Source organism: Sciurus vulgaris (genome assembly GCF_902686455.1).
Source record: "Sciurus vulgaris genome assembly, chromosome: X".
Taxonomy (NCBI): Eukaryota; Metazoa; Chordata; class Mammalia; order Rodentia; family Sciuridae; genus Sciurus; species Sciurus vulgaris.
Window position 1 is genome coordinate 18,878,426 of NC_136471.1, and position 25,376 is coordinate 18,903,801.

The 25,376-nt window shown below is 38.6% G+C and overlaps 1 protein-coding gene across 1 annotated transcript; it reads right to left on the bottom strand.

The window, feature by feature from the left end:
- Positions 1–651: 651 nt before the first annotated feature.
- Positions 652–11,143, bottom strand: CCDC160 (coiled-coil domain containing 160). Its single transcript, XM_079124639.1, has 3 exons — positions 11,022–11,143; positions 9,870–9,924; positions 652–2,050 (listed from the first exon to the last, which is right to left on the bottom strand). The coding sequence occupies exon 3, from the start codon at positions 2,024–2,026 to the stop codon at positions 1,052–1,054; it is 975 nt and encodes a 324-aa protein (XP_078980765.1). The 5' UTR covers positions 2,027–2,050; positions 9,870–9,924; positions 11,022–11,143; the 3' UTR covers positions 652–1,051.
- Positions 11,144–25,376: the final 14,233 nt, after the last annotated feature.

The following is a 25,376-nucleotide window of genomic DNA, read 5'->3' on the forward strand; positions in this document are numbered from 1 at the left end:
GATTGATACAAACAAATCCACCGAAGGTTGGAGGCAGTACATTTCCACTTTTTTTTTTTTTTTTTTTTTTGGGTGCTGGGGATCGAACCCAGGGCCCTGTGCTTGCAAGGCAAGCACTTTACCAACTGAGCTATCCCCCCAGCCCCATTTCCACTCTTTTTAAGTATAAAACAAATTGTCATTGCCTAGGCCCCTTACAGGCCTGGATGACTGTATAAATCAAGCTAGCTCACTGAACGCTTATCTAGATGGTGTCCAACATCTTTCACTATAGTCCAGGCCTGGTGATTAATAGAAGCTGGGCAAGGAACTTAGACAATTTCCCCTGGTGGAATTTTGGAAGACCTGTGTAAACAACGCCCCTTGCTGGTCAACATGAGAAAGTGCAGGAGCCACTAGCTGACAGAAGCAGGGCTCTAGCAAAGGTCACAGCAATGTCTCTCAGTCGTCTTCTAGTCTATGGGAACCGTGTCCAGGTCAAAGGAGAAATCATGGCAAACAGCAGGAGGGAGAAAAAAACTGCATTTTTTCCTGAGATGTTTACATGTGCCTAATTAAGGTTAGACCCCAAAGAAAGCAGATACATTTTTGGTGTCCTATTGAGTTTGAACAGGCAACTAAGAGACTCACAGACATATGTTATGCTTATACACATAAACAATATTTTTATTGTCAACATCAATGAACACAGATGGGAGAATATCCACGTGCCAAGGACATATTGCTCACAGGATCACAAAATGACTGTTGATTTATATTCATAACTGATATGGTGAATCACTGTGTTTTTGACTGAAATATATAGATATATATATTTATGCATATACAAAAGAAATTTCTGAGGCTTCATTTCCATTTGGATTCTCAAAATCACTCCATTAGAAAGAGAAAGCAGAAACTTTGAAATGAACATCTATATGTTTTACAGATATTTTGATGCAGCAAAAGTGAAAATTACATCCCATTACATACATTTTAAGTAGTATACAAAGATAGCATAATAAATATTGGTTTGGCTCAATGACTTGCTTAATGAAAGGCTTTTTTAACTTTAAAAAAAATCTCCTGTAAAGTGGTTCAGGGTGTTTGATGACCTTATCATGGAAGCAAAGTGTTTTCTAAGCAACTCCAGTGCTTTGTTATTTCTTGCTTGCAGGGTCTTCTCAGCTCTCAGTTCGTTCTTGATGGCAGCCAGCTCTCCGCGAATCTTGTCCATTTCTAATTCATAATACAATTTCATTTCTTCTTTTAGGAGAGCATTTCCTATTTCAGTTTGACGCTTTAATTTCCTAACAGCTTCTTTTAAATTTCTGTTCTCTAGGTTCAACTTGTGGATAATTTCTTTGGCTTGCTGGAGCTCCTCAGTTAAGTTTTTTACGTTTGTCGCTTTTTCAGATAGGTCATTTTTTAAAGCTTGAAGTTCCCTGTCATTCTTCAAAGTATCTGTCCCTGTTTCTTGAAAATTTAGGGATTTCATAGAAACTTCTTTCTTGGAGTTCAAAAGTTCTTTTTCAGCATTTTCAAATTCCTCTTCTATTTTTCTGCATTTCATATTAAGTTCTTCTAGTTCTTCATTCAAAAGGTTCAGGCGAAGTTTTGGAGACATTCCTTCAGTTACTTTCTTCCTTGGGGCTTGTGGTGGTATCATTGGTAATTCCTCTTTACTCCAGGTACAAGAATCTTCTGTTCTGTTTAAGCTTTCTTCAGATGGAACATCCAAATTAAATGATTCACTGGAGACAGACTTCACGTCTGCCTCATTCTTTGACATGTTTATCCTTCTGTCCCTTAAATTTGGTTCTTGCTCTCTTTCATTTAGTTGAGAAATATATTCTTTCCTCTTAAATTTATTTTCATCCTGAAACTTTCTACTGGACAAATTATAATTTCCTTCCATTCTCTTGGTCTTATCTATAGCTATTGGTTCAGAAGAAGATTCAGTGTGAGAAGGCTCTTCTAGAACATCCTGAGCACTAAAACGAGGAGTAAACATATTCTCCTTCCAGTGTTTTCTTCTAGCATCCATTTCTTTAGGCACCTTTTCCAATTCCTGAAAAATAGAATTTAAAATCAAGGCACATTACTTATACTGGCAGTAGGAAGAACTAAAGATGCTGGTTCATTCGGGAAGGAACTTAACCATTTGGGAGCTGGCCCTCTCTCTAACTCACAGAGTGACTATGGCCTCAGTTTCCTTAATTACCTATTCAAATGGCTGAACAAGCTAAGTTCTACAGACCCTTTTTTGAAATTTCAATATTTGTGGGCTGGAGTTGTGGCTCAGTGGTAGAGCGCTTGCCTAGCATGTATGAGGTGCTGGGTTCAATTCTCAGCACAACATATAAATGAATAGATAAAACAAAGGTCCATCAGCATCTAAAAAAATAAATAAATTTCAATATTTTTGCTTACACTTACATATCAGTTATACTTTTTTCAGTTTAAATTTAAAACCAATAATACACTTTCCAATATTTTAACAGAAACAAAATAATACAAAATCAATAAATAATGTTTGAAAATACTTTAAAATTAACAGAACATAAATACACTTTCCAATGGATTATTAAAATCTCTTTGCATGGTTTCAGCTTGTAAGGGTAATTTCTACAGTCTGAAACACTATGCAAAATGATGACAGATTTTACTATACAACCAACCACCTAATTAGCAGGTTTTTTTCTGTAGTAGTATTATACTTCTCTATATGGAAGCTCTTTCAGAGGACTTCCAGTTATATAGTAAATCCGTATTACTCAGCTACACCTATTTATTCAAATAGAAATTCATAATAGTATGTAATAATTGCAGCTCACTTAGGGCAAAATTATTTCTCTAACCCCTGTGTCACTATATATTCCTCCAATTAAGCACTAATTTGAATTTACCAATAATGGCACTATGTTACTTCACTTTTGTTCGTCTTTGTGGTCACTTGAAACATTATAAATTTTTTAGGTTGCAGAAATTAAATCTCAAAATAGACACTATATCTTAATTTTTATTGCTGCAACAGAATAGTCTCTAGGAATGTTTTATCTGTATTTCCAGGGATGCATTAACACAATTAAAAACTGCTAATTCCATACTTTGGTTTTCTGTGTAATACTAATTATATTTTGCTCACTTTATTACCATTGCTTCTGGTCTAGATTTCACTTTACCTTGCTTCTGTAAAATAGATTCAGACAATTTTTCTAACATGCATAGTATTTCTTCTTCTGAGTACCCCTGTAATTAACTTGCCTTTTAAACTATACCATCTGAACACTAGAGCCTCTATAGACTCTCTTAACTTTAAAATTCTTCTACCATATGAACTATAACCAGTAAATTGATGCATGTAGCTACTTATTGTAAATGATATGATTCTATGAAGAAGCAACTATACACATAAAAACAGACTGCTTTCAAATAATAAGTGATGTGAAATTAATAGGTTAATATAGTTAATAGCCATGCTTTCAATGTCTCTGATTTTTTGAGTACTTTTGGATGGGACTACTGTTTATTCATTCCTTAAAGTGACTAAACCATCAGAGTTTAATGCAATATGAGCTGCTTTGGGTAAAGTATACCATGCAGACTTCCTTGGGACTAACTCTGCCAAATGCCCTTCTGTTTTGACCTATAAATTCCTGCTATTCCAGTCTTGGGCTTTGCTTTCAGGCAACACTGCCAAGTGTACAGAATTCTGTCTGTTTTGACAGCAATTTCATGATGAGAACCTAATGTCAACATTTGAAAATATTAATGCCATCACGTGTTTTTTCTCAAGATATGGACCCCCGAGTGTAGTTTTTAGGAGAAAGCTTAGCATATTAAGTCACACCGACATCTTTATAAAAATTAAAGGATGATTATTTTGTTTTATAAGGAGTCTTCCCTACTCAAAGGGAATCCTTAACATACAATTTTCCTAAAACACTGAAAATATTTGATTGATAACTACTTTGGAGGGAAGAGAGAGAGAAGAACCTAAGCATCTGAAGCCACCAAATGGATAACTGCAGCTACCCCAAAAAGGGTCAGGAGAAGGAGGGAGTCACTTTGTTTTATACACTGACTTACTGACTAACTGCCATATATATATATATAAAACTTCCTGCTATATATATAATATATATGTATATATAGTATCATGACTGAGAAAAAATCCAAGTATGCCTGCATCTATTTTACCTGTGCATGCAAATATCATTTTCTTCTGGTAATGAGAAATGGCAAATGTATTTATTTTTAAATTAATATTGTCATTATTTGTCACAATTTCAGGAAAAAAAAAGAAAAGCACATGGGTATGTGTACACACAGACCCACATGCACAGAATCTTCCACATACTCCCATGGCCCTGAGAAAACTACTTTTTGGTGTATTATCTCTCATCTATTCTATTTTACCACAGATGTTTAAATAACAGGTTTTCCCTGCTATAGGCAATGAATGAATAAACTTGATACATACAGATATTGAACGTGCCCCCTTCCTCCCACCTCACACACAAACAAAGAGAAGGAAGGGACTCACTATCCCAAGGGTGCATCTCTACTTGGCTTTCAGGAAAGGGAAAGGTAAAAATGTTCTTAAAATAAACTCCTTGGAGGTGAAAATTCAGTGAAGATATTAAAATGATTGTTCAAAAGGCATAAGCCAAGCTCTATTAAAGTTTAGTCAATCAAAGCTGGGAGTGTAGCTCAGTGGTAGAGCAATTGCCTAGCATGTGTGAGGCCCTAGGTTCCATCCCCAGCACTACACACACACACAAAGTTTAGTCAACCAGGACTGGCAATGCAGCTCAGTGGGAGTTGCCTAGCCTAGAATATGTGAGGCCCTGGGTTCCATCCATAGTAACACACACACACACACACACACACACACACACACACACACACATTTATTCAACCAGACCATAGTGATTAACTCAGACATAAAATTTGTGGTATATATTTGCCATTGGAACATCATTTCCTTTCTCTTGAAATAGTCCTTTCTGACTTTTATTATTCTACCAGTCACAATCCAGAAGCATCTCTGATCTATCTGTATTGTGTGTGTGTGTATGTGTGGTGCTGGGGATTGAACCCAGGACCTTGTGCATGTGAGGCAAGCACTCTACCAACTGAACTACATCCCCAGCCCCTATCTGTTCTTTTTTTAATTATTATTATTTTTTTGGTACAAAGAATTGATCTCAGGGTGCTTAACCACTGAGCCACATCCCCAGCCTTTTTACATATTTTATTAGAGATAGGGTCTTGCTGAGTTGCTTGGGGCCTCACTAAGTTGCTGAGGCTGAGTTTGAACTCATGATCCTACTGCCTCAGCCTCCCTAGTCACTGAGATTACAGTCACGAGTCACCACGCCTGGTTCTATCTATTCTTAAAGGAGAAGATTATCGTAATTCTGTCTTCCCTCCTTTATAAAAGTATGAATGCAAATAAATACAAATTATTAACAGCAATCATGAAGGAAAGGGAGACAGACAGGACAAAAGAGTTCAATGCTACTTGCCAGGCACATTTATTAGCAGGCAAATTTTCACCACACAATTCTGTAAAAGGTAAAAATAGTTCTAATGCGGTAGCCACAGCAGAGAGATTCCTATTCCTCCTACTTAATTCTGGACGAAAGACATTGGTGGGATTTATCAGGAAGAAAGTGGTCACAGGGGCAAGTCAGGCAAGGCCATCACTTTATACCTGGAGAGAGCAGTAATGAAACACTTGAGATAGATGTCTGGGTATAGATAGAAGTTAAGATAGAAAATGCTCATGAATAATTTTGCTCCTTGAAAAAGTGACTTCTGGGGCTGGGGTTGTGGCGCAGAGGTACAGCACTTGCCTAGCATGCGTGAGGCCCTGGGTTTGATCCTCAGCACCACATAAAAATTTTTAAAAATAAAGGTATTGTGTCTACCTACAACTAAAAATAATATATATATATGTACATATATAAAATAAAAAGTGACTTCTGTGTTCAACCTTTCTACAAATCTCTGGAGACACTCACATATACACCCTTTTTAATTGATACACCTTTCCTCCTTGAGTGTTGTAGAATTTCCAGGGTGTCTGAAAGGAAATACCTTCCAATGAATCCTATAGAGTCAGGGATTTCTGAAGGACTGGGAGAGTTATTTTGCAACTGAGGCTCAGAGAAATTAAATGACTTGACCAAGGTCACACAGGCTGTGGTGGTAAAACTGAAATCCTAGCTCCCATCTCAGTGCTTATTTTAAATTCCTCTTTACTCATCTGTTAGGTTTCATTCCACAAATTGAAAGGAAACAATCCACTACTTTCAGAGCCTAGGTATCTTTTTAAAAGCCACAAAAGGAAAGACAGAAAGCAAAGGGGGGAGGGTAAGGAGAACTGCATGTCTCATATCAAAGGACAGAAAGAGAAAGGTTTGAAAAGACTTTTGGAATTTCTCTCCCATGGTTTACATAGGATAGGGTCAAGGGGTCTCTGAGCTGCTCCTCCCCCCACCTCTTTATTTCATTGGCAAGATACCCTTTAAGAGCTCAAGATTATGGCACAGTCCAGACTCTGACTAAAAGCTGCCGATCACATTCATATTCTTTCTCTCTTTCTCCCACTTTGGTTCTGGGGATTGAACCCAGGAGTATTATAGCCCTGAGCTACATCCCTAGCCCTTTATTTTTTATTTTGAGACAGGGTCTTAATAAGTTACCCAGGTGGCCTCAAACTTGTGATCCTCCTGCCTCAGCCTCCAGAGTAGCTGGAATTACAGGCATGCGCCACCAATCCTGGCCACATTCTCTCTTCACCAATTGCACAGTTTGTTTTTTATGCAGAACAAGTATGGCATTAGTACTCTCTAGCAAGGACAAGGAATATGCTTTGAAATAATGACTTTTCTCTATCCTGGCCTGGCAGCCTTATTTTTTTCTCAATAAACTTGACTAGGTAATTTATTTCAGCAAAAGTCAAACGAAGCCAGAAGCCATTATTGAAACTGTAGCTGGGCAGGGTGGCACACACGCATAATCCCAGCAACTCAGGAGGCTGAGGCAAGAGGATCATGAGTTCAAAGCCAGTCTCAGTAACTTAGGGAGGCCCTGAGCAACTCAGTGAGACTCTATCTCTAAATAAAATATAAAAAAGGGCTGGGGATGTTGCTCAGCTGTTAACCCCATGGTTCAATCCATGGTATCAAACAAAAAAAATAGGATTTAGTTACTAGGGAGACTGAGGTAGAAGAATCACTAGAGCCCAGGTGTTCAGCAAAAGAATTTGAGAACCACTGAAAAAATTGATTTATAATGTAATGTGATATAACATAAGCAGAGAGTGATTATTTATTATGAATCTTTAGGTATATCATTCCATAAAGATCTTGAGTGAACACATATCTATCCTCAAACAAACAGCTCCAGAAGATAATGCACTGCTGTTTATTGTGAAAGAAGAAATTCATAAACCCATCTCATTTTCATTTTCAAAGTGGGGCCCTGGAGAGTACGTTTCTATCAAGATAGATGTGAAATTTAATTATTTGTTTTCTAAAATATTTGTATTTTAAATCACATGCTTAAGAAAAATTTGCTGACATAATTCAGAGATGTCTTCTCTGTTGCTTTATCCTATTTATCTTAGAATTTGGTTTTGAATTTTCAGTACTCTTTGCATAAATCTGCCTCCAAAATGGGATTTTTCTTCCAGGGAGGGTAGGCAGGGACTGGGAAACAATTCTGAAAGAACACCAAAGGCTTTTTTTCCACCTCATGAGGGTCCTTCCTCTTCAACTTTGTAAACTGGGAATAATAGTTAGAAAAGGTCATCTTCATCCCATGTTGAACAACCTTCTGTCACTGTGCTCAGTCGCTCAGCTGCCCTCAAATTAAGGCCTGGCTTTAGTCCCTGCCCAGAGGCAATAAGGTAAAGACAAAGGGCCCCTCTTAGCCAAGGAACTTTCTTCCTTTATTCTCAGACGGTTTCAGTTCTCTCCACCCTCAGAAAAACTGCTCAGCCAAAACAGGAAAAACAAAAACAAAAACAAAAACCCTTGTTTCTTTGCTCAGTCGTCTAGTTTTTTCTCATTAAAAGCAGTGGTTCTCAATTCTTTTTCCTGCTTCCACTGTTTCCAGGTACAAAACAGTGTCATTATTACCCTCTCTCCTCAGAAGATTCTGATCTGACCCCTCTGGGGGAACTTTCCCCTTCTGCACGCTATTCTGCTCACTTGCAACAAAAATTTAATACCAAAACGAGGACCCAAATTACTTGTATGAAATCAAAGTGGATCAATATGTTTTCTTGGGCAGATTTGTGGGGAAGAAGGAAAAGGAAATACTTGAGAAAGGATGGAGTATGGATACAGTGGAAAAAAAGACAGACAAGCAGGGTTTGGGTTTGTGGCTCAGTGTAGAGCGCTTGCCTGGCACGTGGGAGGCACTGGGTTGATTCTCAACACCACATATGAATAAATGAATAAATAAAGGTCTATTAACATCTAAAGGAAATATTTTTAAAAAAAGAAAGAAGAGGTTAGGTATCTTGGCTCTCACATTTTGGAACTACTGAAGATTTGCCTTCTGGGAGCCTCAGATTCTTCAGAAGTAAAATAGGGACAATATGCTTATTTCACAGGTGAATAAGAGAAGTGAATAAAAATGAAAATATTGAAATATTTTTCTTGGTATTGAGGACTGAACCCAGGGGTACTGTAACCACTGAGCCACATCCTAAGCCCTTTTTCTATATTTTATTTAGAGATAGGGTTGTGCTGAGTTGCTTAAGGTCTCGCTAAGTTGCTGAAGCTGGTTTTGAACTCCTGCCTCAGTCTCCTGAGATGCAGGGATTATAGGCTTGTACCCAGCTTGAACATAGAAAGAATTTTTAGAGTGTACTGTAAAGAATGGGTTTTGTTTCTTTTTAGCTTTTCCTTACCCTCCCTTCTACATAAACCAGTCATTTAAGCAAACTAACACTTCTCCAAAGATCAGTGTTTCACAGTTGCCCACCTGAGGCTACCAAACCTCCGAAAAAGTTTGAAAAAATGTAGGTACTTGACAGGCAGTAGAGCACACACATAGCATGTTATATAGGCCTTGGGTTCAATCCCCAGCACCACACAGAAAATGTACTTACTGTGAAAGTAAACAGAGGGATCGAATGTCCAATTTTAAACTAATCTAATTTGCATCCCCAGGGAAGAATTAGCCCTAACTTCTCTGTTAGTTGTTGACATCTCCAAATTTCTGAAGCTAAATTGATTCTATCTAAGCAGAAAAGTGGTAGTCTTCTCTACAACCAAAGATATATGCATTTTCCATCAATTGCTTTCCCAAGAACTTTCCAATCCCCACACTGTTTTTTGGAGCTATGAATAACTTCTTTAAAATAATTGGAATGTTAATATGAAGCCTATTAGCAAGGATGATTTCACACTCTGAGTTTATCCTGTGTTTTTAAAGCATTTCCTACAGACCTTTATTATATATACTAATACGGGATCCCCTGGCATCTTATCCATTTTGTATCCCTGTAGTCACCCTCAATAAATATCTGTTGAAGGAATGATCGTTAGTATTCTTCCTGAAAATTCTATAATGCTTTGATTTTAATTGACTTTTTTTTAAAAAAGTACTTATAATTTCTCCTCTAGCTTATGAAGTTTTTGGGTGACTTTAGAGGGAAAGGACTTTAATTTTTCCCTTGAAGTTTATGTGGCTTAGCTAAAGTCTTCGGGGCATTTTTTTCTTTTGTATTTTTATGAGCTTCTTGAAAGTGTACTGACAATGCAGATTGATGATGTGGTTAAAAGGTTGAAGTTTTATGTTGGGTAAGAGTCTGTGCTTCCAAACACACATACCAAGATATCAGTCAACACAATTGTACTTACCCTTTCTGAGGTCCAAGGTCTTATACTGGATGTCGGTGTTGTACTCCAGCTTGAACTGGAAAATAAATTCCACTCTCCTCAGCATCATCAGAATATATAACTAATCAGAATGCCCAAGTCCATGGTTATATCTGAGATGTGTATTAAATTAACAAGTGATACACTAAGAAAATATCTTTTGGCCTATCTGAAATGTGATGCCAGACACTTAGAGGGAATTTCTCCTTTTAAGTTGCCCACCCATTTCCCCAGCTATTATGCCACTAAATCTTCCTTCCCCAAGCAATACAAATTTCAAGTGGGACAAGATCACGGTGATATTTTATTCAACACAGTGCCTCCTCAACTTCAGCATGTATTGAACGAATGAGCCACCGGTGTGGAGACAGCAGTGGCACGCTTGTTATTAATGAGCATGCCACCAGCTACCCTTAGCAAAGGGCTGGAGCCTGGGCCTCGCCTGCCTCCCTCAGAGCAGCTAATTTGCAAACATTAAAAAGGGAAGTGATCCTGATTTTTTCCTTAATCTCTCAGGGTCCTAAAATAAGGGTCAAGTGGTCACTTCCCAGGACAAATTGTCTTCTCTTTTGTTAGGCAGATATGGAGAAGGAAGCAAAGTATCTTTGAAAACTGGGCCCAGTGAATGGTTCTAACCCCCAATTCTTTGTTGTTAGTGTGAAATCATTCCTTCTGGAAGAAAAGATCCAGAGTCACCTTAATTCCGGAGGCTGAGACTTTATTAGTATGGGAGTCACATTCTTGCTATAAAGCTGTATCTTTGTATGCATAGTTTGGGGGTTTTCTATGTGAATGGTTAACTGAAACTCCTGCCATCCGTGCTTCCAGCAGAGAGCAGGTGGCTCAGGTCGGGGTGCTGCTGGAAGCACCCCACTGCTGGGGATACTTTTTATCTCCCCAGTCCCGACCCTGGCGCTGGTGGGCGGCCGGACAGGCTGGACCCCACTCCTCCTTCCACACCCCCATTCCCACGCCCTGTTCCTTTTCCTTCCGAACGCTCTCCAGCGCCGGCCTGGGGCTCTAAAGAGAGAGGAAAATCTACAGTGGGGTCTTCCTTGGCTCCCCGCCCACTTGCACCCCGAGCCAGAGAAAAAGAGGGGCGAGCCCGGCGGGCTTTCCCGTCCGCACACATACCTGGAATCGTGGGCGCGGTCTGGGGAGTCCTGTCCCCTCTTCCCCGAAGCCGGCCACCACCAGCAGGCGGCAGCCCCTCGTTCGGTGTTGGCCACCGCGACCCGGCCGGGCCGGCCCCGGGCAGAGCCTCTGCAGTGCAGCGCCAGCGCGGACCGCACCGTTGCCTGGCAACCAGCCGGCCTGATTTAAAGGGACCAGGGCACAGGGGACGCGCTCCGCAGGCCGAGTACTGCCTGTCCCGCAGTCAAAGCCGGGCCAGAGCACTGAGCATGCCCGGTGGGACCGGCACCGCGGCGGCTTCTGCCTGGCGAGAAATAGGAACTCACCGGGAGAGTCAGCTGAGTCAGGATGGGAAGGGGCAAGAAACTACAAGGCAACCCCACCCACAAGTGGGGTTATTACGGAGGGTCTGGGTGACTCACAAAGCCACCTAGACGCTGATTGTAGCGGAGCGGAGAGGGAGTGGCATAGGGTTAATCTCCGGACTTGTTAGTAAGGTGACATTATGGAGGCTCATTATGAAGGTCAATTGGATTTGGTTCAGGGTTCCTAACAACGTGGGAATTGCACCCCACCCCACCCCCATCCCCACGTAAACCCTTGCAGGTCAGCGCCGTGGTTTAGCCACAATTTTTGCCTGGGGCCAAGGTCCTAAGGACAACATTGTCCCCTGACTGTGCCCTTACGGGAGATTGGGCTTCTGTATCAGTCCAGGGTTCTGATCTATTACTCAAGAATGTCTGTAAACCACTCTTGAACCTACCGGAATTTTAAACCTGTTGGGGACAAATGACTACTGGCGTGTAAAATTGTGTGTAAAATTGTTACCATTTATCCATCTCCCGAATACTCTTTTGGCTTCCAAACTTGCTCTCGACTTCTAGGATTTGGTTGGGTGATAAGTCCACGTTTTTTTGTTGTATTATAGATTTCAATCATGGTATTTTGTTGAATAAATATATGATGTTCTCTGACTTGGATTAGCCTGGTTGCCTAATACGGATTCTTTAGTCATCACGAAGAGCCTGGCCAAGGTCGTGGGGCTGGGGTATCCAAAATAGTGATGTAAGAGTGATTCTTGGGCAAGCTAGTATTTTTCTAGGAAGCATGAGGATGAAAGGAAATATTGGCTCTGTGATCTCAAGTGAAAGGAGTTTTAAGCACATTTAAAAAGTGACAATCTAATTATCAAGATCTAACAAAGGAGTGACTTAGGAACAATACCAGGATACATTTCAAAACTTCAGAATTTCTTGGGAACCGGATCTAAAGGTGTTTGGGAGCTGGCAAGGGTTGCATTCAGATGCTTGAGGCCAATTCTCAGTCGCCTTTTCCTTCTTCAAGAACAAAAGTCTACAAAGGTTGGAAGGAGGAAAAGGTCTAAAGTCAATGTGTGTTTTACTATGGAGCCCATCAGAATTACTTTTGGGGATTCTGACAAAGCATTTTCCTCAATATTAAACCTCCAAATTGCCTGATGTTTATCATAATGTCTTGAAGGGTTTCAAATGTTTTTGCTTATTATTATAATAAAGAATATTCCCTAATTGTTCCGTGCCTCAGTTTCTTCATTTGCACCATGGGAATAATCGTATCTCACTCATAAAAGTTTTGTATGGATTGGGTGATTCAATATTTAAAAAATGCCAGGTGCGGTGGCACAGGCCTTTAATCTCAGCGATTTAGGAGGCTGAGGCAGGAGGATCGTGAGTTCAAAGCCAGCCTCAGCAATTTAGTGTAGCCTTAAGCAAGCCAGCAAGACCCTGTCTCTAAATAAAATATAAAAGGACTGGGGATGTGTCTCAGTGGTTAAGTACCCCTGATTTCAATCCCTGGTAACAACAACAAAAAAAATTGATAATCCTTAGAACAGTGCCTGACACAGATGAAAACCTATGTAAATGTTTGCTACTATTATTGTTATCTTGTTTTGTAAATTCATTACTATGCTGAAATATAAATAAAAACACACTAACAGTGATAATTCAGGGTATGCTCTGGAAAATGGAGTCTGAAATCCTGGGATCCAGAATTCCAAACCTTTATTTCTGGTCAAGTTCCAGACTCCCTGTGAGCAATCCCATACTACTCCCATATTCCTGAAAATAAGTCACAATGAATTACCTTGGTCTTGCTACAATGCTATTTTCAATATTGTTAGCCACTCCTTCACATACTGGAACTATCAGATGGCAGAGAATCAACAGCAATGACAGTTTTGTTATTTGAAGCTACTGCAGACTTGGAAGAACATGAAAGTCAGAAAACAATGAACTGTCCTCTGGAAAGTTTACCAATACTAAGGGCAAAAAGGCACTTGATAATAATAGAATCAGGGGCTGGGGTTGTGGCTCAGTGGTAGAGCGCTTGCCTAGCATATGTGAGGCACTGGGTTCAATTCTCAGCACCACATGAAAATAAATAAATAAAATAAAGGTACTGTGTCCATCTGCAACTGAACAAAAAATAAAAATAATAGAATCACACAGTCACACAAGGAAAACAACCTTCTCATTTTTCCATATAGGAGATTAAGACCCAGAGAAGTAATGTGATTTACTCTTTGTGCATACAGCAAACTAGCTTTTTTTGATCCCCTTCATAAATTAACCTAGTTTTGAGTAGCCTAAGGCCTGGGATACCTAGAACAATGGAAAATATATACATTTATAGATACATATGGCACATAGATAAGTGATTTATTCAGGCAGATAGTAAAAAATAGTTAACATCATACCCCTCAGCTTATACCTTAGCACAATAGTACTAAGCTTCTGACAGCTTCTTATCATCTGTGCCATTAACTCCCAGATCCTGGCCTTCCTCATACCTGGACTGGAAGATAACAAGAGCCTCCTAACTGCTTCTATACTTGTCCATTGTATTCATTCCCAGGGCTGCTGTAACAAAGTATCACAAACCAGGAGGCTCAAAACAATAGACACTTATTGTCTCATAGTTCTGGTAACTTCCAAGTCCAAAACCAAGGTCTTTTGGGGTTGGTTCCTTCTGGAGGATCTGAGTGAGAATGTATCTCTCCTAACTTCTGGTAGTTATCAGCAGTCCTTGGCCTTCCATGGATTGCAGAGGCATCTTTCCAGTCTCTGCCTCCACCTTCACATGGTGTTCTCCCTCTGGGTCTGTGTGTCTTCACGTGGCCATCTTCCCTCTCTGTAATATTCGTGTACCCCGATTCCTCTCCTCTTACAAGGAGACCAGTTGCTGGATTAGGAGCCATCTTAATCCAATATGACTTCATCTTAACTTGGTTACATCTGCAAAGACCCACTTTCTAAATAAGGGAGTCATTCATAGATACTGGTGGTAAGGACCTGAACGTATCCTTTGAAAGAACCCAATTCAACCCACAACACCCACCCACTGTCACTTGCATTGAGCTCTCCTTATCCCCATAATACCTCTTTGGTTTCCTTTTCTACCCCTTTCATCCTTGCCGGTTCCACTCGGGCAGAATTGGCTGCCTTGCTGTTCTGAGAATATCTAGGTACTCTTCTACTTTGATTAACCTCTTCCCTTTGCCTTTAATGTTCTAACATACGGCCTCTACCTATCTTACTTCCTTAATTCCCTCAAGTCTTTGTTCCAGTCTTAGCTTCTGGGTCAGGCCTACCCTGACCCTTGCTCGTATTTAGTGTTTCCAGCCTTCAACCTCTACAGCACTCCCACTGTGCTTTACCTCTATTTTATATACAACACTTATCTGCTAACATACTTTATTATGTTATTTTCTGTTGTCCGTGTCCCATCTGCCCCTATGTTGCATTATACTATACACTCTACGAGGGAAGGGATCTCTGATTTGTTCACTGATATATCTCAAACACAAACACAATGCTTTGCACATGGTAGACACTGAAGAGATATTTGTTGAATGGATGGATGGATGAATGAATGGAGCTCATAGCATGTGCAGGAGTGTTTCATTTAACTTCCAATCTTATGACGTATGTTCTACTATTGCCTATATTTTACAGAAAAGAAAACGGCACAGAGGTTAAATGACTTGCTTAAAGCCACATGTGTAGTAAGTGGTGGAGCTGGTGTTTGAACTCAGTCAGGTCTGGTTCTGGAGTCTTTCAGTGACTACGCAGCTCTGATATATAAAGGACATCTAACAACTAGTGTCAATGAGACTCTATATCTGCCTCTTTTGTTCTGGCATTCACATTTACCAACACAGGCCATAAGTAGTAAGTTTTTCAACTACTGACGTCATATTTTGCTAAGGTTTAGTTTACTGTTGTTTGTGCAGTGTATCACATGAACTCTGGAGACTATCTGACAAACTCTGCCACTTAACTTCTACATGTCCTTGAGCAGATTGCTTAATTTTTCTGTATTTCAGATTCTTCATTGGTAAGTTGAGAATAATTATAACATCTACTTCACAAAGTGGCTGTGAGAATAAATTACTTAATATGTGTAAAGCAATTAGAACAGAGATTGGTAAGTAGAAAATGCTCAATAGGTCTTAGTTATTTGTAGTAAGTAGTCTTGTCTAAGTAACACATTTTGATTCAAAATAGTCTTGTCTAGAATATGGAAATTATTACACAGGCAAAATCTATCCTTGCTGTTAGAAGTCAAAATAATGGTTGAGTTGTTGGGGGTTAGTGACTGTAAAAGAGTTCAAGGCAGATTTATGTCGGGTTAGTAATATTCTATTTCTTGATTTGCACACTGGTTCACAAAAAATCACGGGAATGTATGCTTAAGAACTGCACATGATTTAGCCAGGCATGGTGGTGCATGCCTGTAATCCCAGCAATTCAGGAGGCTGAGGCAGGAGGATTGAGAGCTCAAAGCCAACCTCAGCGAAAGTGAGGCACTAAGTAACTCAGTGAGAGCCTGTCTCTAAATAAAATACAAATTAGGGCTGGGGATGCGGCTCAGGGGTGCTTGAGTGCCCCTGAGTTCAATCCGCAGTACAAAAAAAAAAAAAAAAGAATTGTACATTTTTTTATTTGTGTACTTCAATAAAAATTTTTACTTAAGGACTACTGAATTCAGCCTCATATTGCTTTCTCTAAATTTCTCTATTCTTTTTCTTAAACTTTTCCAAACTCCCATATAATTCAGGTAACATTTGCTGAGCATCTTAATGTGCCTGGCATTGAACTAGAAGTATTTGGATTGACAAAAAAGTATTAAACGAATGATGGAATTTTTTTTGTAAGGCATAACATATTAATTTAATCGAAGTTTTACACAACACGGAGTCTTTAGAAATAAAGACCCAAAGACCCTTGGGAAAACTACCTTTAGGCTTAGATTCCATGAAGCATAGAGCCATATAGAAAATTGGACCAAAAGACAGAAGCTAAGGGTAACAGACTGAGGGAAACATAACAAGTCCATCTGTTTAGTTTTCCCTGGCTTCTCTGTGTGACATTCCTTCTTTCTGGGAACAGGGCAGACCTTTTTGAAATGAAGCCCTCATCATCTACTATCTCACAAAGTAGGTCAGATGATTTCCTTATGGTCAATAAATAAACTCCCATTGAGTTTATTTCCTCTTAAAAAAATAGGTGGAGAATTTTTTTTGTTTTGTTTGTTTGTTTTTTGCTATCACCATCTATTTTCTGTCTCTAATATTTCCAGATCCCACATTCCTTTTGGGGAATTATCTTTACTCTTCCTTCTGTGCAGATTTTGTGAAACAATGAATTCAAGTGCCTGATTTCCCACTTTGAAAACCAAACAGGTTCCTCTTGCCCAAATGTCCTCTCATCACCACCCCTTCATCCTTTGTCGTCGAGGAGTGGGCATGTGACCCATGCTGAGCCCATTCAACTTTCTCTCCCAGAATCCCGAGCTTTGAGTTGAGTTGTGAAAGAGAGGGAGTTCACTCTTTCCAGCTGCAGTGCCTTGAGAATCTCTGAAGAGACCTTGAAGGGAGCCAGGTTTCTGATGTGTTTAACAAGCATTCGGAGGGATTCTGATGCAAAAGCTTCAGGTCCTACACTTTGCTTCATTGCCTGTCCCTGTCTGGTCTCTCCTCACTTTGCTCTTGTTCACCCAGCACTCTGGAAACCGACCATCTACCCTTATGATGTCCACTATAGGCCTTCGATGTCACTGTTTTCTCCTCCTGCGTAGAGTACCTTACTCTACGCCCATGTCTTCTTTCGTTAGTTTCTATTCTTCACAGTTCAGCCCATTCAATACTTTCCTCATGAAGCAATCCTTGACTCCATAATTAGGTCAAATTCTGTAAATTCCTTTTTTTATTTTTATTTTTTCTTTTTAGATATACATAACAGTAGAGTATATTTTGATATACTACACATAAATGGAGTATAATTCTAATTAGGAGCCCACTCTTGTGGTTACACATGATGTAGAAATTCTGCAAATTCTTATTAACACTGGTATGGGCTGAAATACATCCTTCCAAAATTCCCACATTGAGGTCCTAACCCTCAGTGCCTCAGAGTGTGATTATACTTGGAGATATAGCTTTCAAAACAATGATGAAACATTAACTGAAAATAATGTAAGTGCAGTCATGCACAGCATAACAATGTTTTGGTCAACAACAGATAACATATACTATTGTATATGTTATATAGCTTAGGTGTAGACTGTGTCATCTAGGTTTGAGTTAGTACATTTTATGATGTTCACACACAAATGATGAAATGGTCTAATGATGCATTTCTCCTAATGTATACCCATCATTAAGTGACAAATGATACACTTGCAGATGGGAAAGGGGCTCGAGTCAAGGAAATCTATTTACTCTTGCTTGAAGTGCAAGGAGTGGGGCTGGGGATATAGCTCAGTTGGTAGAGTGCTTGCCTTGCAAGCACAAGGCCCTGGGTTCCGTTCCATCCCCAGTACCCAGTACCGCAAAAAAAGAAAAAAAAAAAAAAAAAGTAAGTGCAAGGAGGGAAGGTGGAAAAAGACGAAGTGAGAATATCAGCCCATAGAAAAATGTACCTCTTGTAGGTGAAGCGATTTTGGTTTGACCAATTAAAATATTTGACAATGCAAATAGATGCATTCCTTCAGTTGATTTACTTTACAAAATCATTCAATTTGATTTAGGAAATATTTATAGATTTATCTAGAACATGGTAAGTTGTGTGCTAAGTACCAAGCATTTGAAAAATAGTAAAGTCAACAAACCTCAAGCAGAAGGAACATGAAAAAAATGACACCAAGGCACATGATAATTAGCTGAAAACCGTGATAGAGAAAATCTTCAGAGCAACTGGGGGGTGGGAGGACACATTACACAGAGAGGACTGAAGATTTCTTGTTAGAGAAAAATACAAATCAGAAGGCAGTGGAACCACATCTTTAAAGTAATGGAAAGAAAAAATGCCAGCCCAGACCTTTTTACCCAGTAAATATATCTTAGAAAAATAAGGGCTTTCTCAGACATATAAAAGCTGATAGAATTCACCCCAGGAAGACCTGTACTGCAAGAAATGCTAAAGGGCCTGGGCACAATGGTGCAGGCCTATAATCCCAGCATCTCGGGAGGCTGAGGCAGGAGGATGGTGAGTTCAAAGCCAGCCTCAGAAACTTAGTGAGACCCTAAGCAACTTAGCAAGACCCTGTCTCTAAATAAAATATAAAAAAGAACTGGGGATGTTGTTCAATGGTTATGCTCCCTTGGGTTCCATCCCTGTACCAAAAACAAAAAGGTTAAAGGAAGTCCTTCAGTACTAAATCCAGATTTTTAAAAGTATAGATCTATACAAAGGAATGCAGCTATAGAAATAGTAAGTACTTAGGCAGATATAAAGACAACTTTCTTATTTAAATGTCTTATGATAGATGATTTATGGGCCTATACCATATACAAAAATAAAATATATGAAAAAATAGCACAAATATAAGGGAGGAAGGAAATATAGTACTCCGTTTTAGTTCTATGTGTGAAGTGTTAAATATCAATCATCTGAAGGTAGACTAATAAGTAAAGCATGTATACAGGCAGTTCTCACTTTGCATCATTCCAATACGCACAAATTTCAGTTAACACACTTCGGTTAAATAACACCAGATCCCCAACAACATGGTTCGAATTTTAGTTGTCACAGTATATTAACTGTGAGTAATTGCATAAAGTACAGACTTTGAGTCCACAAATAACTACATAAAAAACAGATGTGCATCCTGATCAGTGACCAATCACACCCCTTCTTTCACAGCTTGTCAATGATTGGTCACTGTGCAGTTGTTATTCATTCAATGCACAGACAGCAAAACATGTTGTTGTGTTGACTCCATGAATCCCAGTGATAACCCAAGTTACAAAAATTGATAAGAAAAAGAGAGAGTAGCCAACAAAGTTGCAGGTGCAACAAAGAAAAAGAAAGTGAAAACATTGGAAGTGAAATTGAAAAAGAACATATATGGAATTACAGAAGAAATGCTTGATCATGGAGTGTTGACGACATTCCAGAGTCTAGATATGCTGCCAGAGGAAGCGAGTGAAGGCGAATTTATCAACATAAGCAAGGAAAGTGATTGTGATGAATAGTATGAGGTACTAGAAGAAGTGATGCTAAAAAATGCACAACAAAAACTCTTCACATTAAAGGAGTTCTTGGGGATATTTCATAACATTCAAAATGCAATGGATAAAATGTTAGGAATGTATTTAAACTTAGAAAGTACTATGAAAAGGCAGGGCATGGTGGCACACATCTGTAATCCCAGTGACTTGGGATGTTGGGCAGGAGGATCCTAAGTTCGAGGCCAGCTTCAGCAACTTAGTGAGGTCCTAAGAAAGTTAATGAGACCCTGTCTGAAAATGAAAAATAATAAAAAAAAAAACTGTGGATGTATTTCTATGGTAGAAAGCATGCTTAGCATGCGAGACATGGTGGTCCCAGTGACTTGGGAGGCTGAGGCAGGAGGATCACGAATTCAAAGCCAGCCTCAGCAAATTAGGGAGCTGTCTCTAAATAAAGTGTAAAAAGAGCTGGGGATTTGGCTGAGTGGTTAAGTGCCCCTGGGCTCAATCTCCCCTACAAAATAAAAAAAGACCCTAGGATCTATCCCTAGATGGAAAAAAAGGGGAAATTATTTTTAAAAAGTACTATGACAATTCACCAGGGTATTGAAGATGCTTGCTCCATAAGTTCCACAATAAAAGTGCAAGCACTGTTCAAAATACTTTTGTAACTTTTTAAATCAAACTTTTATTCTGTGACCTAATTGTTCATTCGCATGCAGTTATAAAAAAAGAGAGAGATCCCATATACACTTTACCCAGATCCTCCCTCCCCCAGTTTCCAAGGATCCCTCATGTTGTCCCTCTAGGATTAAACCCACTTTCCCCTTTTGTCCCTTTCACTCCTGAGAACCACTAATCTGTTCTCCATTTCTATAATACTGTCATTTCAGGAATGTTATACAAATGGTATTTTAGAGTGTAGCCTATTGGGATTGACTTTGTGTCCATTGGGTCTACTCTTACTGTTCACAGTCAGCTGTCTGTTAGTGATCTAGTGTCTGTTCCTTCTTTCAGGGTAATTTTTCTTTTTCCCCCTTTGGCTGCTCTCCTTCAGTGTATCTCTTCAGTTCCAAAAAGTCCTTACCTTTTTTATTATTGGTATCAGGGATTGAACTCAGGGATTGAACCACTGAGTCACATCCCTAGCCATTTTAAAATTGTTTTTTATTTGTTCCCCAGCCCTCCCCCCCCCCCTTTTTTTCTTAATCAAGACAAGGTCTCACTAGGTTGCTTACATTCTTGCTAAATTTCTGAGGCTGGCTTCAAACCTGCGATCCTCCTGCCTCAGCCTCCCAGATGCTGGGATTACAGGCATACACCCTGGTGTGCAGCTCCTATTACTTCTTAAAGTATTGACTCTGCCCTATTCTTTTTCCTTTCCTTCTGAAAATCTGATTAAATGTCTATTTTGAGCTTCTGACTCCATCACTCTAAATTGTAAGTTTCTTTTCATGTTTGCTTTTTTAAAAATATCTTTTTCAGATCAGAAAGAAAATACTTCATTATAGCATCTACTAGATGTTACATTATACAACTTCAATTTGAAACAACTATATTATAGAAAAGTTTGTTTAGAAAATAATTTTGTGTCCACTTATATATTCTATTTCTTTGCCTCTCTATGCTGATTTCTGATATTTTTTTCTGAACTGTCTACCAGTTCACTAATTCTCTAATTAATTGTGGCTAATTGGCTGCTCGTGTCTTCAATTTATTGAGTTCTTAATTTTAATCATGATGTTTTTATTTCTAGAAGTTTGATGAAGTAATTTTTCAAATATGGGTATTCTTCAGAATTTCTTTTTCCCTGCATATATTTTTATTTCTTTAAACATAGTAAGCATAGTTTTTCATATTCTTTTATTTTTTGTACTTGGAATTGAACCAAGGACACTCCACCACTGAGTTCCATCCTTAGTCCTTTTCTCTTTTTATTTTGAGACAGTGTCTAAGTTGCTGAGGTTGGCCTCAAACTCATTATCCTCCTGCCTCAGCCTCCCATGTCACTGGGATTACAAGTGTGCACCACCACACCTGGTTAGCTCTTCATATTCTGTGCTTAATAAATGCAAGATCTAAATCATTGTAGGATATGGGTCTGCTATTATTTTACTAATTCTCACCTGCAGTAATTAATTAAAGAATATGATTATAACTTCTAGGCCATTTTTTTCCCGTCTTTTTCTGCTCAGCACTACCAGGAAAATATTCTTTTTAGTCCACTGAAGGAACAGGTGAGAAAGCAAGTTAAGTTCTCCTTCTCTGAGGGAGTCTTCCTTTTGAGTATCAATTTAATGGGAAAAGGACTCCTATCAGACTCCCCAGGCTTAATTATTACCTTGGCTTATCTTTAATCCCTATGTTTCGTGTGACTTTTTTTTTTTTTTCTTTTTCTTTTTTTTTTTTTTGGTACCAGGCATTGATCCCAGGGGTGTTTAACCGCTGAGCAACATCACCAGCCCTTTTTATTTTTTTATTTTAAGACATGGTCTTGCTAAGTTGCCTAGGGCCTCACTAAGTTGCTGAAGTTGGCCTTGAACTTATGATTCTCCTGTCTTAGCCTCCTGAATCACTGGGATTACAAGCATGTGCCACCATGTCCAGCTTGGGTGGCTTTTTTGCAAAGTGGAAATCTTTAAATTCTTCAAATTCTACAATTGTTTTCAGGATAAAACTGATTTTATTGCTTTATATCTCTATGTTCTTAACAGTTGCTTAGGTTTTACCCTGATAATTCCTTGCCTTGCATATTTTGAGGATCATAAGGAGAAGTCTTCTAATCAGTTAATCAGCATTTTTCATTGTTTTCAGGAGTGATGACATACTAGAAATAGAAAACCTATACTCCCTGTATGGTCTACTTCAACATAGCTTCTGGATCCACTAAAATTTCTCTTACAGAGGTCAGAAAAGATCACCAAGCTGCCATATCAATTTGACATACTTTTCATTCCTATCTAATTCAACCTCTCCATAGTTTCTGACACCTCTTGGGTTTCCCTTGGGTTTCCCTCCCTCTTGGAACCAGTTTTTGGCTTCCACACTACCTCTCATTCCTATACAACAGCTAGATGAACATTCTTCAGGGACCATATCTGAATCTTCTCATTTTTTAAAAAATTCTTTTAGTTGTAGATGGACACAATGTCTTTATTTTTTTAAATTTATTTATGTGGTGTTGAGGATCGAACCCTGTGCCCCATGCATGGGAGGCAAGCCCTCTACCACTGAGCCACAATCCCAGCCCTGGATCTTCTCATTTTTACACTTCCTCTGCCATAACTGTGGCTTCAGCTACCAATATCTCTCTTGTATTACAATAACTTCCTCAGTGGATGTTTCTGTCCATTCTTTTTTCCTCAACTAATCCATTCTCCACACAGCAACCAAAGTGATCTTTTCTAAATGAAAGTTAGATCATGTCATTTTACCTGGGTGAAATCCCTCAAAATACTGCATTCAAGCATTAGGTAAGTTCCAGACTATTTAATATTGCCCATAAAACTTTGGATGACTTAACTCCTGCTGATAATACCTATAATTATCCTCTTGTATAATGCTATACACAAAATGACTTTTTTCCCATTCCCTAGACATGAGAAGTTCTTTCCTACTTCAAATCCTTGGGACTTGCTGTTGCCTCAGTTTGGAATATTGTTTACTTATGTCCCTCCTCGTATTTCATATCTCACCTTGACAGATCCCCAAAGGCCTTCCCTGATCACTTAATCCAATAGAATCTTGTCCTTTTCTTAAGAAGATTTATCATAATTTGTGATAATTTATTGTGATTTTATTTATTTTAGATATATTCCCACAATAATATTCAAATGCCAGGAATATAGAGGATCTACAGGTTATCTTTCCACTCCACGCCCAGGATGATAAGTTTGGCACATAGTAGGAGTTCAATGTTACATGATTGATTTCCCTCCCTTTCAGCAGACCTACATGAAAAATACAATTATTACATGTTGAACACAATATTGGAATCAAGGGGGATGAGTTCGATGTCAATGACATTCATAGGGACAAAGCTAAAACATGACATATCTGTGCATAGACTCATAATGCTTAAAACCATATAGACTCAATTATATTCTTCTGATTAACATTTAATGAACAAAACCAGTATTTTCATCAATAACAGTATAGGGCTTTTTATTATTGTCCTCTATACTTCAGTTTAAGCAAATAAATAATCTCCTACTGTTTTTTTTTTCATGTTGGCTTGAACATTTGTTATTTGGAACTGAAGAAACATTTTCCCACAGATACAACATCATACATAGTAGTTAGATTCCTACAGTTAATTAATAATGTTTACTCCATAATCATTACACCCATTTTAAAAATATGAATTGTAAGCTACTTTATCCTAAGAAATGTTCTATACCTGAAGACACAATTATAAATAAAATATACAGAATAAGACATACTCCATGTATGTATAAGATGTCAAAATACTCTATTGTCATGTATATCTAAAAAGAACAAATAAAAATTAAAATTAAAAAACAAAACCAAAATATACAGTCTTTATTCTTGTGTATCTTATATTCCTGTGATTAAACATAAGAGAAAGAAGTAAAATATATGAAATGGTCAATGCATATATGGTGCAGTAAAAATACAAAGCAGGGTACAAAGATAGAGAATGGGGCATTACTATTTCACTGAGTAGAATTTATTTATACCCCATGCTGTTCCCTAAAAGGAACTTAAGGTAGATAGTATTTATAAAACCTCATTGTCATAAATATAATAGTAACATTTATACAAGGAAAGATTTTCAAGTGAGAAACTCTGTCAAACACACTTCTTTCTCCTCAACAGTGGGAAAGGCAGAGAAGTGTTCAGGCTCTAAGTAACTGGAAAGCTATTGCCGCCTGTGACAATGTTCCCAAAAAGTCAGTGGACAGGCTTGGTGGTGCACACCTGTAATACCAGCAGCTCAGGAGACTGAGGCAGGAGGATGGTGAGTTCAAAGCCAGCCTCAGCAACTTAGTAAGACCCTGTTTCAAAATAAAAAATGAATAGGGCAGGGAATGTGGCTCAGTGTTTAAACACCCCGAGGTTCACTCCCCGGCACACACAAAAAAATTCAGTACTGGGAATGTAGCTCAGTGACAGAGCACTTGCTTAGCATGTGCTGAAGCCCTGGGTTGGATTCTCAGCACCACAAATTTTTTGTCATACAACAAAACCTCAAGTTTAAGAGAATGTGAACAGTAGCATACACCTAAATGTCAGCAGATACAGATGTTGGCAGGAAACAATTACCTTTGTGGCTGTGTTTATTTTTATAAATACATTTCTTTTGCTTGTAAATCCTATTCATAAATACAATCATTGATACATATGTTGACATATATTGAGATATGACAATAATAGCATTGATAACCTCAGCAAGTTCATTTTTGTCCAAGACTGTCTTTGCTTGTTTGATATTTCTCATGTAAAGTGGGGTGTGAGTTATAATCAAAATCTTATTTAAATTCTGCTTATCAATTCCTTAATCTGAATCATTATCAGACCAATCAGCAAGTGTGTTTCTTATCCTTATATACATTTCATTGCTTCATCAAATAAAAAATTAAGTTCTCGTTTTTATTCTTTTGGAGAATGTAGTTGATTTGATGTTTCATCAGTTACAGTCATTGATTCCTCTAGTTTCATCTGGGAGTGATGATATCTCTTTTTGACTTCTGTCCAAGTGCTATGATCCGAATGTTTGTGCCCCTCTGAACAAATTCATGCTCTGGAATTGTAAGTGTCACAGTGATGGTATTAGGAGATGGGGGCTTTGGAAGATGATTAGGTCATGAATGGAATTAATGTCCTCATAAGAAAAGAGG